General features: G+C 51.6%; 1 protein-coding gene across 2 annotated transcripts in view; it reads left to right on the forward strand.

Annotated features, from left to right (window-relative positions):
• Positions 1-12,352, forward strand: part of Itgal (integrin subunit alpha L) — a 40,345-nt gene extending 27,993 nt beyond the window's left edge. Inside the window, exons 20-32 of one of the 2 annotated variants that reach the window (XM_006977055.4) lie at positions 650-703; positions 805-875; positions 1,203-1,344; positions 2,635-2,745; positions 3,117-3,196; positions 3,292-3,378; positions 4,648-4,723; positions 5,137-5,250; positions 5,468-5,524; positions 5,612-5,713; positions 6,371-6,466; positions 7,269-7,379; positions 10,720-12,352. In XM_006977055.4, coding sequence (XP_006977117.2) covers positions 650-703; positions 805-875; positions 1,203-1,344; positions 2,635-2,745; positions 3,117-3,196; positions 3,292-3,378; positions 4,648-4,723; positions 5,137-5,250; positions 5,468-5,524; positions 5,612-5,713; positions 6,371-6,466; positions 7,269-7,379; positions 10,720-10,878 — 1,260 coding nt within the window. In that variant the 3' untranslated portion in view covers positions 10,879-12,352. The remainder of the gene's footprint in view (positions 1-649; positions 704-804; positions 876-1,202; positions 1,345-2,634; positions 2,746-3,116; positions 3,197-3,291; positions 3,379-4,647; positions 4,724-5,136; positions 5,251-5,467; positions 5,525-5,611; positions 5,714-6,370; positions 6,467-7,268; positions 7,380-10,719) is intronic. The other variant, XM_006977056.4, reaches the window with a different exon arrangement.
• The last annotated feature ends 3,031 nt before the right edge of the window (positions 12,353-15,383 follow it).

Below are 15,383 nucleotides of genomic sequence, written 5' to 3' on the forward strand. Positions count from 1 at the left end.
CACCTTTCAATTGCAGCACAGGCTGGGACCAAGCCCTTGGCACACGGAGAGGCAGGCATTCTAGATCCAGATACCGCAATTAGCAGGAATGCCATTGCTTCAGGACACTTCCTTGTCTGGGTTAGGAGTCCCTTTTCCACGCTCTGGAGCTTCCCTGTATGTGTCTGACCGTAACCCTTCACCACTGTGGGCACCGTCTGGTCATTTCTGCTTCTGTGTCTGTTTTATGCTCAGTCACGAATTACCCAGTGCCCAGGGGTCTAGAGGAGGAGTTCAGGAAATGCTGTGAAAACGGAACGAATTTCTAGGAGTTGGAGAGCTGGCCTGGGAGGACAGGTGTCGGCAGAGGAAAATCACGGAGAGGGGGCCACTGGCAGGCCCTGAGGCCAGATGCTGAGCGGCCAGGAGCCACTGCCACGGGCAGGACTGTAGTCTGCTTTGTCCCAGCCCAGACGAAGGGAGGGAGAGGCACCCCAAACCTCACCCGCCCACCTGAAGCTGTCACTGGAGAAGGACCGCGTACCCAGCCGTGGGTGTGGGTCGGGGTGTGGGAAGGCCACAGTCATTCCAGCTGAGCCCCAAGCCGCTCATGTCCCATCACAAGGCCTGCCCAGTCACCCGAGTACTCTGTCTCCTCCATGTTCAACAGGGCAGGAATGCGCAGCCCATCCTGAGACCTTCAATACACGCAGTGACTAAGGAGGTGAGAGGAAGGGGAGGCAGACACGTGGGCCGGGGGTCCATGTCCAGCTCTGCGGGGTCCGGGGCCTGAGCCCCCTTCCGGGTCCTGTCTTGGTCTTTCAGGTCCCTTTTGAGAAGAACTGTGGTGAGGACAAGAAGTGTGAGGCAAACCTGGCCCTGTTGTCCCCTGCCAGGTCTGTAAGCCTTTGTCCCTGGACCCTTCAGTTCAACGCCATCTTCCTGAGGTGGCTGCAGAGAATCCCGAGGCAGCGTCCAAGACCCTTCACCCATGGGCTGTGTCCACTAGGGGGCTTCCTCCCTGGGTCTCACCTTCCTTCTCTGAGAAAGGCAGTCTTCAGCAGCGCTTGCACAGGGATTCGCTAGTATTGGGACACTGAGCCTGAGCATAGGAGCTGGTGTCTGTGGTCAGCCAGCTCCCTCAGCTCTGACGTCCTCACCTAGTGCTGTCTCCTGCCATCTTGGCCCCCATGACTTTTTTCTGGTCACCCCAAATCCCCCAGCTCTGGAGTCCTGCATCTGACGTCCTCTGCCAGCCTTGCCATGAACTGGACACTGAGCAACTCGGGAGAAGACGCGTACTGGGTGCAGCTGGGCTTGAGTTTCCCTCTGGGACTCTCCTTCCGCAAGGTGGAGATGCTTAAGGTGAGCCTGAGGGTACCACCTGCCTGAGTCGTTTCCCGCACTGGCTCGGGTTCCGGCAATGGGTAGCCCGGATGGCCAGGGGAGGTGGCATGGCAAGCTTATGTGTAGGACTCTGAGGGTCACATCTGCATTCCCAGCCTGGTGGTGCTCATCAAACTCTGAGCTGAGGCATCAGCTCTTTGGGCCCTGAATTCTCTTTTTGGAGCTGAGAAATTGGAATAGGACTGGGGAGATGGCTCAGCCAGTGGGTGAAGGATTTCTCTTGCACACTTGAAGACCTGAGTCTGGTCTCCATGTAAAAAGCTCACATATGTGTGCACCCTCATACACACACGTACTTAAAAATAAAATTAAAAGGGACTAAAGAGATGGCTCAGCAGTTAATATCACTGGCTGCTCTTCTAAATGACCCAGGTTCAGATCCCAGCATCCACTTGGTGGCTCACAACTGCTGTAACTCTAATTCCAGTTGCCTCTTCTAGAAGACTTTGGTGGACTCCTGCATGCATGTGGTACACACACACACACACACACACACACACACACACACACACAAACACAAACACACACATTCAACTACATGCTCATATACATAAAACAAATAAGTATGTATATATTTTGTTCTGCTTTTTTGAGACAGGTTCTCACATGTAACCCTAGCTAGCCTGGAACTCACTATAGAGACCAGGTTGGCCTTGAACTCACAGAAATCCACCTACCTCTACATCTTGAGTGCTGGGATTAAAGGTGTGCATCACCACTGCCTGGCTTATTTTTAGCTCTTTTATTGTGTGAATGTATCTAAGTTTTAGCATTCTAACATTTCTAGGCATATAGTTCACTGACTTTGAGTCTAGTCACAGTATCATACAACTTTCTCTTTCCAGAACTCTTACGTCCTCTCAAGCCTGTTGGACACTAGGTGCCATTCCCTGTTCTTGGTCTCCTGCCAACTTCTCGTACATTATTCTGTGAATTTACATATTGGATTGCATGTAGCAATGGACTCACCACACGTGTCCTGCACAGCTGACTTATTTCACTTTATGTGGTTTGTTTTAATATTATATCTCCGTGTTGCCCAAGTCAGACTCAGACTTTTGGATGCAGGCAATCCACCTGCCTCAGCCTCTTGAGTAACAACAACTAAAGACATGCACTGTTAGGTTCAGCGATGGCTTCCTCGGCCCTGCCTCTCTGAGCATGTGTCCTGGGAGCTACAAGCCTTGAGAGTTAGTGGCCTCTGGGGGACCCTAGACCTTGTTCACCAAAAAGCTTCCTCATTCCCAGCCACACAGCCAAGTACCTGTGAGCTGCCAGGAGCTGGCTGACGAGTCGAGCCTCCTGACCAAGACATTGGCCTGCAACGTAAGCTCTCCCATCTTCAAAGCAGGCCGGCAGGTGAGTGTCCAGCAGCTCTCCCACGGGGCCTGAGCTGGCACACAGGGAGGAGATCTTGGTTCTGGGGAAGGGAAGGTGGTTGGCCAGGAAGGGTCTATCCTGTCACAAGAGGAGGTATACAGAGCTGCTTTGCATCTCTGAGCCTCGATTTGGGATGAGACAAGCCCAAGACGGGGTTAATTCATTCTGTGGCTTGGCACACCTCACTCAACCCACTCCTAGAGTTTTCCTCAACTGTCCAGTGGAAATGAGACACCTATCCAGTGCCAGAGTCGTGGGAAGCACACACTCCATGGCCACTGTAGGGCTGGTGAGACACTCAGGTTACCCTGAGACACCTCCATCTTCTCTCACCTCTGTTCCTCTGCCAGGTCAACCTCCAGGTGATGTTTAGCACACTGCTCAACAGCTCCTTTGGAGATGTTGTCGAGCTGAACGGCACTGTGCACTGGTGAGCGGGCCCACCCACATGCCTGTGCTGGGGTTAGATGGTCAGGAAGCCTGGCCATGCTCTTCTGATGGTGCCCCTCTACCTTGCCCACGCAGTGAGAATGAGAACTCAAGCCTCCTGGAGGACAACTCAGCCACCATCCGCATCCCCGTCCTGTACCCAATCAACATCCTTGTCGAAGAGTGAGTGCCACTGAACTCAGTCACTCCCTCCTTCTACCCCAGCCTTCCCACCTGCGTGTCCTTGTCACCCAGGGACCCCTCGCCCCCAGCCCTCTTCCTTTTTGGATGTCTCGGGTTCAGTCAGAACTCATCCCTGCCACAACAGGCTTCAGGGTTCCAAAGTAGGAGACCGTTTCAGAGCTCTGTGTTCAGGTCAGCGTTCACCTGTGGAGAAGCATGCTGTTGGCTGACTGGTGGCAGGCTCGCTCTCTCTCTCTCTCTCTCTCTCTCTCTCTCTCTCTCTCTCTCTCTCTCTCTCTCTCTCTCTCTCTCTGAAGCTCCCCTTACCCCTGTGAGGAGCTTCACCGCTCTGCACCCTACTAATGAACAGGTTCTGAGAAGGCTGGCGTTTGCCCAGGGCCACGTGGCTAGGAAGGACTAAGCTCAAGTTTGTCTTATTCCAAACTTGGCTAGGTCCAGTTGCACTGGATCCCCTCTCTTCCCGGGGTTGCAGTGCTGGAAGAGAGGAGAGGGACAGTTCCAGGGTGACCTTTGCCCTCCAGCCCTTCAGCGTCTATCAGAGCAGACTCACCGCACACATGGAGTCTGTGGTGTGTGTCAGCACGCAGCGGGTAGCGGACTCAAGGGTCTCTAGTTGGATGTTCTGGTTAGTAGAGAGAGAGCACAGTGGCTTTTTGAAGTTGGGTCTGTGGTGAGGACAAAGCCAGTGTCTGAGCTCAAGTCTCCAGGACCTCTGAACGTAAGTGCCATGCAGGGTGGTGCTGGTGAGAAAGAGGGGGGGCAGGTGTTGGAGAAAGCTGGCCTTGGCCCTCCATCTAGAGGCACCAGGATGAGGGCAGGGGAGGAGACAGAGCAGAGCCTAGGCAAAGGCAAGGAGGCAGGACTCAGGGAAAGCGAGTGGGCAGCCTCCAACACGGGCAGTGTGTGCAGGGGGGGGGGAGGCAGTGTGTGTGAGCAGGGGAGCTGCAGGCAGGGGTGAAGCCCTGGAAGTCAGAGAGAGGGCTGTGCACACGGGAAGGACTCGCAGGGAGAGATGGTTATCTAGACAATGAGCTGAGCCGAGACACAAATGAGGGTGGCGTGTGGGAGTGAGACATGGCTCCCCAGGTAGGACCTTACTTCCAAAGCTTCAGTTCTGCCTCTACTGGTCATCGTAGGACCACATGACAAGATGCCTGTGAAGTCCCCAGCACAGGGCTGGAGGCACAGAGGCTTCTGGGGTCTGGGCTGCTTTCCTTCCCTCCATCCCCCGCACATCTCTCTCCACAGCCAGAAGAACTCCACACTGTACACCAGTTTCACCCCTAAAGGTCCCAAGACCCAGCAAGTCCAGCATATATACCAGGTACAAACTTCCATCGGGGAGGGTCCTCGAAGCCTCGCTTTCTTCTATTTTTTATTTTTATTTTTTATGTGTGTGGGTGTTTTGCCTGCATGTATGTCTGTGTACCACTTACATGCCTGGTGCCTCCAGAGACCAGAAGGAGGTGTGGGGTCCTCTGGCACTGGAGGTATAGGTGGATGCAAACTGCCATGTGGGTGCTTGGAACTGAACCTGGGTCCTTTGGAAGAGCAGTCAGAGCTCTTAACCACACTGGCAAGAAGGCACAGTAGCAGGGCCAGGTATGGTCCATCCTTGTGTACGGCCTGGGAGATGACAGGCCCCAGAACTCACCCAGGCAGTGCCTCGGGTCGCACAGGATGGGTGGTAGTCGGAGTGGTAGCCACTCTAGCTTTGCAGTCTCTGCCCTTTCCCAGGTGAGGATTCAGCCTTCTGCCTATGACCACAGCATGCCCGCACTGGAGGCCCTGGTTGGGGTGCCACAGCCTCACAGCGGGAGCCCCATCACACACACATGGAGTGTGCAGATGGTGAGTACCACTCAGAAGAGGGCAAAGAGAGCTGGTGCATGGTGGGAAAGAACGACAAAAAACTGCTAGATGTAGGAAGGGGAGCGTGGACAGATGGACCCCAGTTCCGTGGACTCAGCGATGTCCGAATTAGACAAAATTATCTTGTGGGGTGCCTGAGTTCTGTGGGGGAGGAGGAGGCCTCAAACCTACTGAAGACCCCACCTCCAATTCCTAGGATCCTCCTGTCACTTGCCACCGTGAGGACCTGAAGATGCCCTCTAGTGAGGCTGAGGTATGGGGGTGTGAGCTGTGGAATGAGGCTGGAGGTGGGCATAAGCTGGGAATGGTGGACCTCTCTGACTGGTGTTCCTGACCACAGCAGCCTTGTCTACCTGGAATTCTGTTCCGATGCCCAATCGTCTTCAGGTGGGAGACCCTCATCCAAGTGAACGGGACAGTGGAACTCTCGGAGGAGATCAAGGTACTGCCTGCTTGTAGCTGGCCGCGTTGAGGATCCATTTGCCTTAGGAGTCATGGGGATGGGCTTCCCACCTGGGCTCCCTCAACTGGTCTCTTCTTGAATAACACCCCGGTTCTCACAGGTGCAAACAAACCACAATGAACCACCGGGATTTGTTTGAAATTTATGGGGTTGTTTTTTGGGGGGAGGTTGTTTATTTTTATTTTATTTTATTTTATTTTTTTTGGTTCTGGTTTTTTGAGACAGGATTTCTATGTCACTCTGGAAGTCTCTATGTAGACCAGGCTGGCCGGCAACTCACAGAGATGGGCCTGCCTCTGCCTCTAAGTGCTGGGATTAAAGGCGTGCATCACCACATCCAGTTTTGCTCGCTTTTAAGTTAGGGTCTCACTATGTAGCCAGACCAGCCTGCAACTTATGATCTTCCAACCGTTCCTCCCAAGCACTGGGAGGAGAGCCATGTCCCACGGTTGCCAAGGGTAGTTACATGTTCCTTCTGGGAAACGCCACTCTGACACTGGGGAGAGAGTGATACGTTAGACCATCACAGTAGAGAAATAAGATGAGGCAGAAGATTGGGTCCTTTCCTACCCTGTGCACATGGGTGGAAGTCCAGGGTCTCAGGCCTGTTCTGAAGACACGCTCTTTCCTCCACAGGCCTCCTCCACGCTCAGCCTCTGCAGCTCACTCTCCATCTCCTTCAACAGCAGCAAGCATTTCCATCTGTATGGCAGCAAAGCCTCCATGGCCCAGGTACAGATCTCAGAAGCCCAAGGACAGACAGCATAGAGGTTTGGGAGCCCATGCAGAGCTCATAGGAGGGGGTCCCATGGGAGAAGGGAAGCTTGGCCCCCGTCAGAGCCTCCTCTGATCCAAATCCTTGTGAAGTGGGCGGTCCCACCTCACTGGGAAGCAGGTCAACCGCAGGGTCACTTGTCTGAGATGTCATAGACCCAGGTGTCTGCTAAAGATCAGCGCAATGGTACTTAGCAAAGGTCCACCAGCCAAGCAGTGAGCACGGAGGCCCAGGGTTCGAGGATTAGGCAATTCAGGGTGGCCAGAAGATGGACCTAAACCCAGAGAGCAGGTTCTTCTGGGTTTTGAGTGCTCAGCTGAGGTGCTTCCTACTGGGGCCAACGGCAAACAAACCACGTAAGTCTCAGGGCAGCCTGTGGTACATGTGGCCAAGTGGCTGGTTTGGGCAGTGGGTGACAACATTTATGGAAAAGGCTGTGTGGCCAGAGCCCAACGCTGTGATGCAACCCACACCTAAGAAATAAGACTGGGGGCCGGGCGGTGGTGGCGCACGCCTTTAATCCCAGCACTTGGGAGGCAGAGGCAGGCGGATCTCTGTGAGTTCGAGGCCAGCCTGGGCTACCGAGTGAGTTCCAGGAAAGGCACAAAGCTACATAGAGAAACCCTGTCTCGAAAAACCAAAAAAAAAAAAAAAAAAAGAAAAAGAAAAAAAAAGAAATAAGACTAGGGGCAGACTGGGCACGCAGGGGCGTTTAGGGTGCGTAGCCTTTTCCTGCCCTCACCTAGCTCTCCTCCCCAGGTCCTCACGAAGGTTGATGTGGTCTTCGAGAAGGAGATGCTGCACCTCTATGTACTCAGCGGCATTGGGGGCCTAGTGCTGCTGGTGCTGATTTTCCTAGCGCTCTACAAGGTAGGAGCTTCCAGGGGGTTAAGAACCGCCAAGACAGCTGGGGCAAAGGGGGTGTGGGGACGCTGGCAGGGACCAGGGCGGAGCATGCCAGGCCAGGGAGGAGAAGAGGCAGAGCAAGCCTCAGCTCACCCCATCCTTCCACGGCTCGGGCTGTAAACCTCAAAGAACAAGTGGGAGAGACTTCACCATCCCTCAGTTCAGCACTGGGCCAGACAGGACCAGGTTGAGAGAGGAAAGAGAAAGGAGGTACCCATATACTGGGGACCTTCTGGTGCCAGGTACTGTACAAGGCCCCATGAAACAGAGCCATACAATATAAACGTGGCCCCCACTCATATGAAGTTCACAGTTGAATGCAGGACACAGACAGGAGTGAGCTAAAGAAGGCTGTGCCGGGCCTGTGTACTCTGGAACCTGTAATGGAGGCACCTGACACAGGCTGGAGGACCTGGGAAGGCCACCGAGAAGAGGTGGCATTTGAACTGAAGTTTGGACGAGAAGTAAACATTAGGAACAAAGAGGGACAGAGGACAGGTGTTCCATGAGAAAGGCTCCAGAGTTTCAGAAATGAAACTGGGTGCAATGGTGCTCACCTACAGTCAGAATAGACTCTCTGAAAGTTCAAGGCCAGCACAAGGTGCCTATGGAGACCCTGTCTCAAAAGTTAACGGAAAGGGGCTGGAGAGATGCTCAATGGTTAAGAACACTGGCTGCTCTTCCAAAGGACCCAGGTTCAATTCCCAGCACCGACAGAGCAGCTCACAACTGTCTGTAAGTTCCAGGGGATCTAACCCTCTCACACAGACATACATGCAGGCAAAACACCAATGCACATAAAATTTTTTTAAAAGATAAGGGAGAATGTAGCTGGAGAGTTTCTCTCTGGGTCCCACCAAGCCCCAGCAGTCCCGTAGCCCACTTATAAAATAAACACACAATGCTTATATTATTTAAACTGTTTGGCCTAATGGCTCAGGCTTCTTGCTATCTAGTTCCTATATCTCAAATTAACCCATTTCTATTAGTCTATAAGTTGCCATGTGGCTTGTGGCTTTACCAGTACCTTATATCTCACTTGTCATGGCGGCGGCTGGCAGCGTCTCTCTGCCTCAGCCTTCCACCTCCCAGAATTCTTCTCCTCCTTGTCCCGCCTACCCTATCCTTCGTACCTGGCTACTGGCCAATCAGTGTTTTATTTATCAATCAATCATAGCAGCATATATTTATAGCATACGGAACATCCCACAGCAGAAGAGAGGCAAAAATGGGGTAGAGCTGCACAGCCTGTTGGCTTGTGTTTCCCACGTAATGCCTTGTCCTGATGTCTCCCTCTCCATGGCCACCGTCAGCTCCTCCTCCTCCTCCTGAACTTGGTTAATTTCCTGCTGCCCCAGTGCTCTGTCTTTATTTAACAACTGCCCTATTATGGATCATATAACATCTGTACTGTAGACGGTTTCTCATTTGCATCTATCTAAACCGTGGGGGCAAATCAGCCGTTGTTATCCACTCTCCACACTTGTCCAAATATTCTTAGAATTAATTCTCAGAGATGGAGACACTGGAACACAAATGTGTGCACACACAATGTTAAGCTTTCAGGAGAGTGTGCACAGCACATATTTAAGCACTACACTAGAGATTCTTCCTGTTAGAAGGTATTGTCAGATTACCCACCTGATATCTAAGAGTGTCTGTCAGTGGTGGAGCAATTGGCAAGCATGCAGAAGGCCCTGGGTTCCAGTCTTAGCCCTGAAAAGAAAATCACCTACTTAACAGATTTATATGTGACGTGTGTGTGTGTGTGTGTGTGTGTGTGTGTGTGTGTGTGCACCTTATATATACAGGAGCCCACAGAGGGAGGTTAGAAGAGAGAGTCACAGGAGGTGTTGGGGACGGAACCCAGGCCCCCCCAAAAGCATTAAGCACTCCTTACTCCTGTACCCTCTCTCCAACCCCTGTTCTGTGTTTTGTTTTGTGTTTTGAGACAGGCTTCGGCTGGCCTTGACCTGATAAATTACTAAGTCACCGAAAATGATCTTGAATCCCTGAACCTCCTGCCTCCACCTCCCTAGTGCTAGGAACACAGGCCGGCCCCCCCCACTGCCCTCTGCAGTGTGGGAGTCAGAGTACACACTAGGCAAGCACTCTATCAACTAACTACAGCATTAGCCCACATGACGTTTTTAAAGAGAGGATCAGTCTGCAGCCCAGATGGCGAAAATTCAAGATCCTCCTGTCCTTCCTTCTGAATTCTGGGACTGTGATCTCGGGCCACCATGCCTGTCTGATGCATGACATTCTAAGGAGTCTAAAAAGGAAATTATCAAACTTAAAGCTTTTTAAAGTAGTCACAAGATTTCAAAGACATCTATTTCTTTAATTTTATTCTTTTTTTGTGGGGGGTGGAGGGGGCATGGTCTCACTATGCATCCCTGGCTGCCTAGAACTTCTGATGTAGGTCAAGCTGCCTTACACTCACAGAAATCCTCCTTCTTCTGACTCCAGAGTGCTAGCATTAAAGGCATGCACTACTACACCTAGCCTAAATGGTTTTTCATTTGTGGGCTAGAAAATTGGCTCAGTGGTTAAGAGCACTTGTGTTCTTTCAAATGCCCCTGGTTCGATTCCTAGCACCCAAATGGAGACTCACCACCTCCTCACACACCAGACATGCAAAACACTCATACATGCAAAATAATAAAAATAAATCTAAAAAAAAATTTAAAATTTCCCTCTTATTGATGGGGGGGGGGGAAGCATGCCATAGCCCCAGGTGGAGGTCAGAGGACAACTTTCGGGAGTCTGTTCTCGCCTTCCACTGTGGCTCTGGGGACTAAATTCTAGTGGTCAGACTTGTGCGGCAAATGTTTTTACCTGGAGCCAGCTCACTGCCCCTTAAAAATAAATATTTCTGCCAGGCGGTGGTGGCACATACCTTTAATCCCAGCACTCAGGAGGCAGAGGCAGGTGGATCTCTGTGAGTTTGAGGTCAGCCTGGGCTACAGAGTGAGATCCAGGATAGTCTCCAAAGCTGCACCGAGAAACCCTGTCTCGAAAAACATAAATAAATAAATAAATAAATAAATAAATAAATAAATAAATAAATAAATAAATAAATAAATAAATATCTCTGAGAAGCAAACATGCAGATATCCCCCGTCCTCCAAGCAGGTGCCATTGTATCCTATCTGTCAGCATAAGACATCACGTCTTTCAGGGGCGGCCGGTCTCTGGACGTCTTCAGGTCTTGCAGGGGAGGCCGGTCTCTGGACATCTTCAGGTCTTGTGGGGCGGCCGGTCTCTGGACGTGTGTCCATTCAATGTGTGCTTCCGACAGGTTGGCTTCTTCAAACGGAACCTGAAGGAGAAGATGGAGGCTGATGGAGGTGTCCTTAACGGAAGCCCTGGCGAAGGCGCTGACCCTCTGGCAGTATCTGGAGAAGAAACCAAAGATCCGGGCTGCCTAGAGCCCCTCCAGGAGGGTGACAAGGACTAAGGCCTAGGCCTGATGCACTGACGGCCCAGGACTAGACGTACGAGCACTGGCACTGACCAGCTTCAGCCACATGCCACTGCGTCCCTTAGTCATGGCTGTTTCTAGTCCTAAGTTTCCCTATCGTGAGCATAAAGCTCGTTCCTACCTTATCGACAGGTGCATGATGTGACTCTGCTGAGGGAGGCCAGTGGGGCCAGAGGTGAAGCCCTGTCTTCTGCTAGCCTGCCTTGCTGTCCCCCAGAGAGAATCTTTGGTCTAAACTTGGAGAAACTGTCATCTCAGGACCCCATTATACTCCAGTCCTCCCAGCTGCCCTGGACGTCCCAGCCGTCTGGATCTGCCCCACACTCTCCCCTGCCTGGACTCCAGCCTGGACGCTGCTGACAGACTGCAAATCCCACCTGTGGCATTGCATTGCCGCTGCAGACGCCTTCTTCTTGAGGACAAAATTCCTGATGAGCCTTAGAAGGCATTGCCAAACCAGGCCCCCGTGGCCTTCCCAGCCTCTGCTGGAGAAAACCTGCTTCTTCCCACTTGTCTTTCCTGCCTCTCTTTCCGGGGCTGCAGCTTCTGCAGCCCTTCCCCGAGGCATTCTCCTTCCTGTGTTGCTGCATTTCACCCCTGTCCTCTCCTGCCTGGAACCTTCCTGCCTCCTCCTGTCCTGGCTCAGGGAGGATTCCACACGGTGCACTTCACACCAGCCCGCACTTGTCTCTGGTCCCCCCGGCTGTATTTGTTCTCTCTTTGATGATTGGATTCCTGCCTCTAGTGAGCGCCTTGAGGTTAGGGCATACATACCTATCCTGTTCACCATGGCACTATGTGGTGATACCACAGGGTAGGGATACAGAAGGTGCTTGATACCGTTTCAGTGACTGATGATGAAGGCTGCGGGAAGATAGACAAATAGTATAGATGAGCCCCGGGCATTGCATCCTGCAACCTCTGCCTTTCCAGGCTCCTTCACACCCTGTTCAGGCCCCCAATTCCCACCCAGAAGGAGCTTCAGGAGCCCCGATACAAAGCACATGTATGGTGGTTTGAATGAGAAGTGCCCCATGTAGCCTCAGGCATCTGAACACTTGGTCTCTGTTTAGAGAGGTTGTCGGGAAGTGCAGCCTTGTTTTAAGAAGTATGTGGCTAGGGAGGGCTGTGAGGGGAAAAAGCCACGCCCCATTTGCAGGAGGGCTGTGAGGGGGAAAAAGCCACGCCCCATTTGCAGGAGGGCTGTGGGGGGGAAGCCACGCCCCATTTGCAGGAGGGCTGTGAGGGGGTAAAGCCACGCCCCATTTGCAGTTCAGCTCTGCTTTGTGCTTGCAGTTAATGTGATCTCTCAGTCTCCTGCTGTCCTGCCAGCGTCTGGCTGCCGAGCCTCCCCACCCCACCGTGATGGACCCTTGTTCCTCTGGAACCATGAGCCCAAATGACCCTTGTTCTTCTGGAACCATGAGCCCAAATAAACTGTCTTCTATAAGTTGCCTTGAGTGTGCAAGTTTATCACAGCGACAGAAAAGGAACACAACATGCCTACATCTCTTTATCCAGTACGTGGGGAATTATGTCCAAGTGCAGCATTCCAGCTTGGCTCATTTAAATGAATATATCGCCCTCAAATTTGTAGCAAGTAGAACCAAAATAATAAGCCCCGCTTCTTTTCTCCTGTATTAGGTTTTATTTTGTTTCTTTGTTTGTTTTTCTGTGGCCACTGTTGCAATTAAAGCACCCCCCTAACAAAAGCAACTTCCACGAGAAAGGTTTCTTTTGCCTTACACTTCCTGAAGGGCTGTAAACCACCATGGTAGGGGAGGCGCATGCTGAGAGCATGAAATGTTGCCCCACTCCATGGGCAGTCCGGAAGCAGAGAGTGGACAGGATGTGGAGAAGGATATAAAAACTCAAAACCCACCCCTGACCCACTTCCTCCAGTGAGGCTCCGCCTCCTGAAGGTCCCATGTCCTTCCCAAACAACATCATCACCAAGTGTTCAAATAGATGAGCCTTCAGGGATGTCTTTTCTCAATACCCCTCCCCCCCTTTGCCATCATGACCTTCAGGCTGCTGACCTTGACCTGCCCCTAACATTGTGGGTTAATTCCAGACAGAAGCGCAGAAAAAGAAACTAAACAGAAGAAGAGACTAAGCAGTCTGGCAGTTTGTTAGGATGTGGGAGTCAATAGGCTGGAGAGATGGTTGGGTGGTTAAGAACACATACTGCTCTTGCAGAGGACCGGAATTCAGTTGCCCGCACACATGTTGGGCAACTCACACTGCTTAAAACTTGGCTCCAGGGGGATGTAACACCTCTGGCTTCTGTGGACACCTGCACCTCTTATACATACCCCGCCGCACGGACACACAGACACATAATAAACCTTTAAAAATGTGAGAGAAATATAAGCTGGGAATTATGGTACCGCCAGTAATTACAGCTCTGTGAGAGTGAGGCAGGAAGATGTAGAGTTCCGGGCCAGCCTGGGTTATCTGACCAAACTAAAATGATGGATGGGGTCCTAAGGGCTGAAGGCACAGCTCAGGAGTAGAGAGCTTGCCTGATACTCATGAGGCTCTGGCTCTGTCAAGGGCAAGAGAGGCAAGGCGGCTCTGGTCTTTTATTTAAAGCAAGGATGGAAGCCATAGAGATCTAGAAGTCATAGAAGGAGCCAGTCACTAATCCTCGTCTGTGGTCAGTAGGACTCCCAGAGAATGGACCTCAGCACTGGAAAAGAGAACACTGTGCACCCATATGGATAAGGCAAGCAGTGAGAGATTCCCTAGGCAGTGACTTTGATGGTCCTCTTCTGCCTCGAGGGGGAATATGAACATTTCCAAGCCTGTCATGAAAGACACAAGACTGTCAGTCTGTCTGAGCCTACCAGTTCGATAGCCTTATCTGTAGAAAGACGGGGTAAGCTGAGGTCTGTTCTCACTCTTAGACTCCCTGGCCCAGCATGCTCCTCCCTGGTCCCCGCCAGTGTTCCAGCTTTTGCCCCAGCTGTCTTGGTAATACTTGACCGTCATACAGAGCCCAGCAGCCTCTCCACCTATACCAGCCTTCGCTCGATATGACCCCAAGGAACCATGGGAAGGGTTCGTTAACAAGACACTAGCATTGAAGAAGAGGAGATAATGTATTTTAATTATGTTCTAGTGTGTGTGTGTGTGTGTGTACCACAGTACATTCTTGGAAGTGGTCCAGTGACATTTTTCCTTCCACCTTTATACTCTGTAAAAAGCTGAAGAGATGCTTAACAGTGAGGAGAGCACACTGCTCCTGCAGAGGGTCCAGCACCCACATCAGGCAGTTCTCAACTGCTCATAAACCCAGCTCCAGGGAGATCCAACACCCTGGCCTCCGGGCACCTACATTCACATGCGCAAAAATGCACAAAGACGTAAGTTTTTAAGGATATTGAGGAACCCCAAAAGCTTTTCGACATGCGTTAGATCTATTGTCTTTATTAAGTTAGAACTTAAAATAGAAATAAAATAATACACCATTGTGCTGGCTAGTTTTATGTCAACCTGACCCAAGCTAGAGGTATTTTGGAACAGGAACCTCAGTTGGGAAAATGCCCCTACCGGATTGGCCTGTGGGCGAAGCTGCAGTGCGCAAGCTTGATTGGTGATTGGTGCGGGAGAGCCTAGTCACTGTGGGCAGTGCCACCCCGGACTGGTGTCCTGGATGCTACCAACAAGCAAACCAAGCAAGCCAAGGTGAGCACGCCAGTAAGCCGCACTCCTCTACAGCCCCTGTACCAATCAGTTCCTGCCCTGACTTCCCTGGATGATGGGCTACAGGCTGCAAGATGAAATGACCCTCTCCTCCCAAAAGCTGCTTTGGTCATGGTGTTTTATTACAGCAACAGAAACCCTAACCATGTCAGCCACCCAGCCCTCATTTGTGAGCCATCGGAATAAAGACATATGTCAGCACGTGTCACGTGCGCCCTAGACAATCCTCCACTTGAAAGAAAGAGAGAATGAAGAGGACAAAGACTGGGGTGGCACAGTGGTGTGTGCCTGTGATCCCAGCAATGTGGGAGAGCCGTGTGGCACAGTGGTGTGCGCCTGTGATCCCAGCAATGTGGGAGAGCAGGGTAGGAGGAGAGTGAGTTCAAGTCCTTCCTGTTTTGAACAGAAAGTCCCAGGGGAAAGTCAACCAAGCTGGCCATGGTGGTTGATTCCTCTAATCTCAGCACTCAGGAGGAAAAGGTGGGCAGATCTCTGTGAGTTTGAGGTCACCCTTGTCTATATAGTCAATTCCTGCCCAGCTAGGACTAAATAGTGAAACCCTGACTCAGAAAGAAAGAAAGAAAGAAAGAAAGAAAGAAAGAAAGAAAGAAAGAAAGAAAGGAAGGAAGGAAGGAAGGAAGGAAGGAAGGAAGGAAGGAAGGAAGGAAGGAAGGAAGGAAGGAAGGAAGGAGAAGGAAGGAAGAAAGGAAGAAAGAAAGGAGAAGGAAGGAAGGAAGGAAGGAAGGAAGGAAGGAAGAGAAAGAAAAGAAAAA

This window comes from Peromyscus maniculatus, chromosome 1, assembly GCF_049852395.1.
Source record: "Peromyscus maniculatus bairdii isolate BWxNUB_F1_BW_parent chromosome 1, HU_Pman_BW_mat_3.1, whole genome shotgun sequence".
Classification (NCBI taxonomy): Eukaryota; Metazoa; Chordata; class Mammalia; order Rodentia; family Cricetidae; genus Peromyscus; species Peromyscus maniculatus.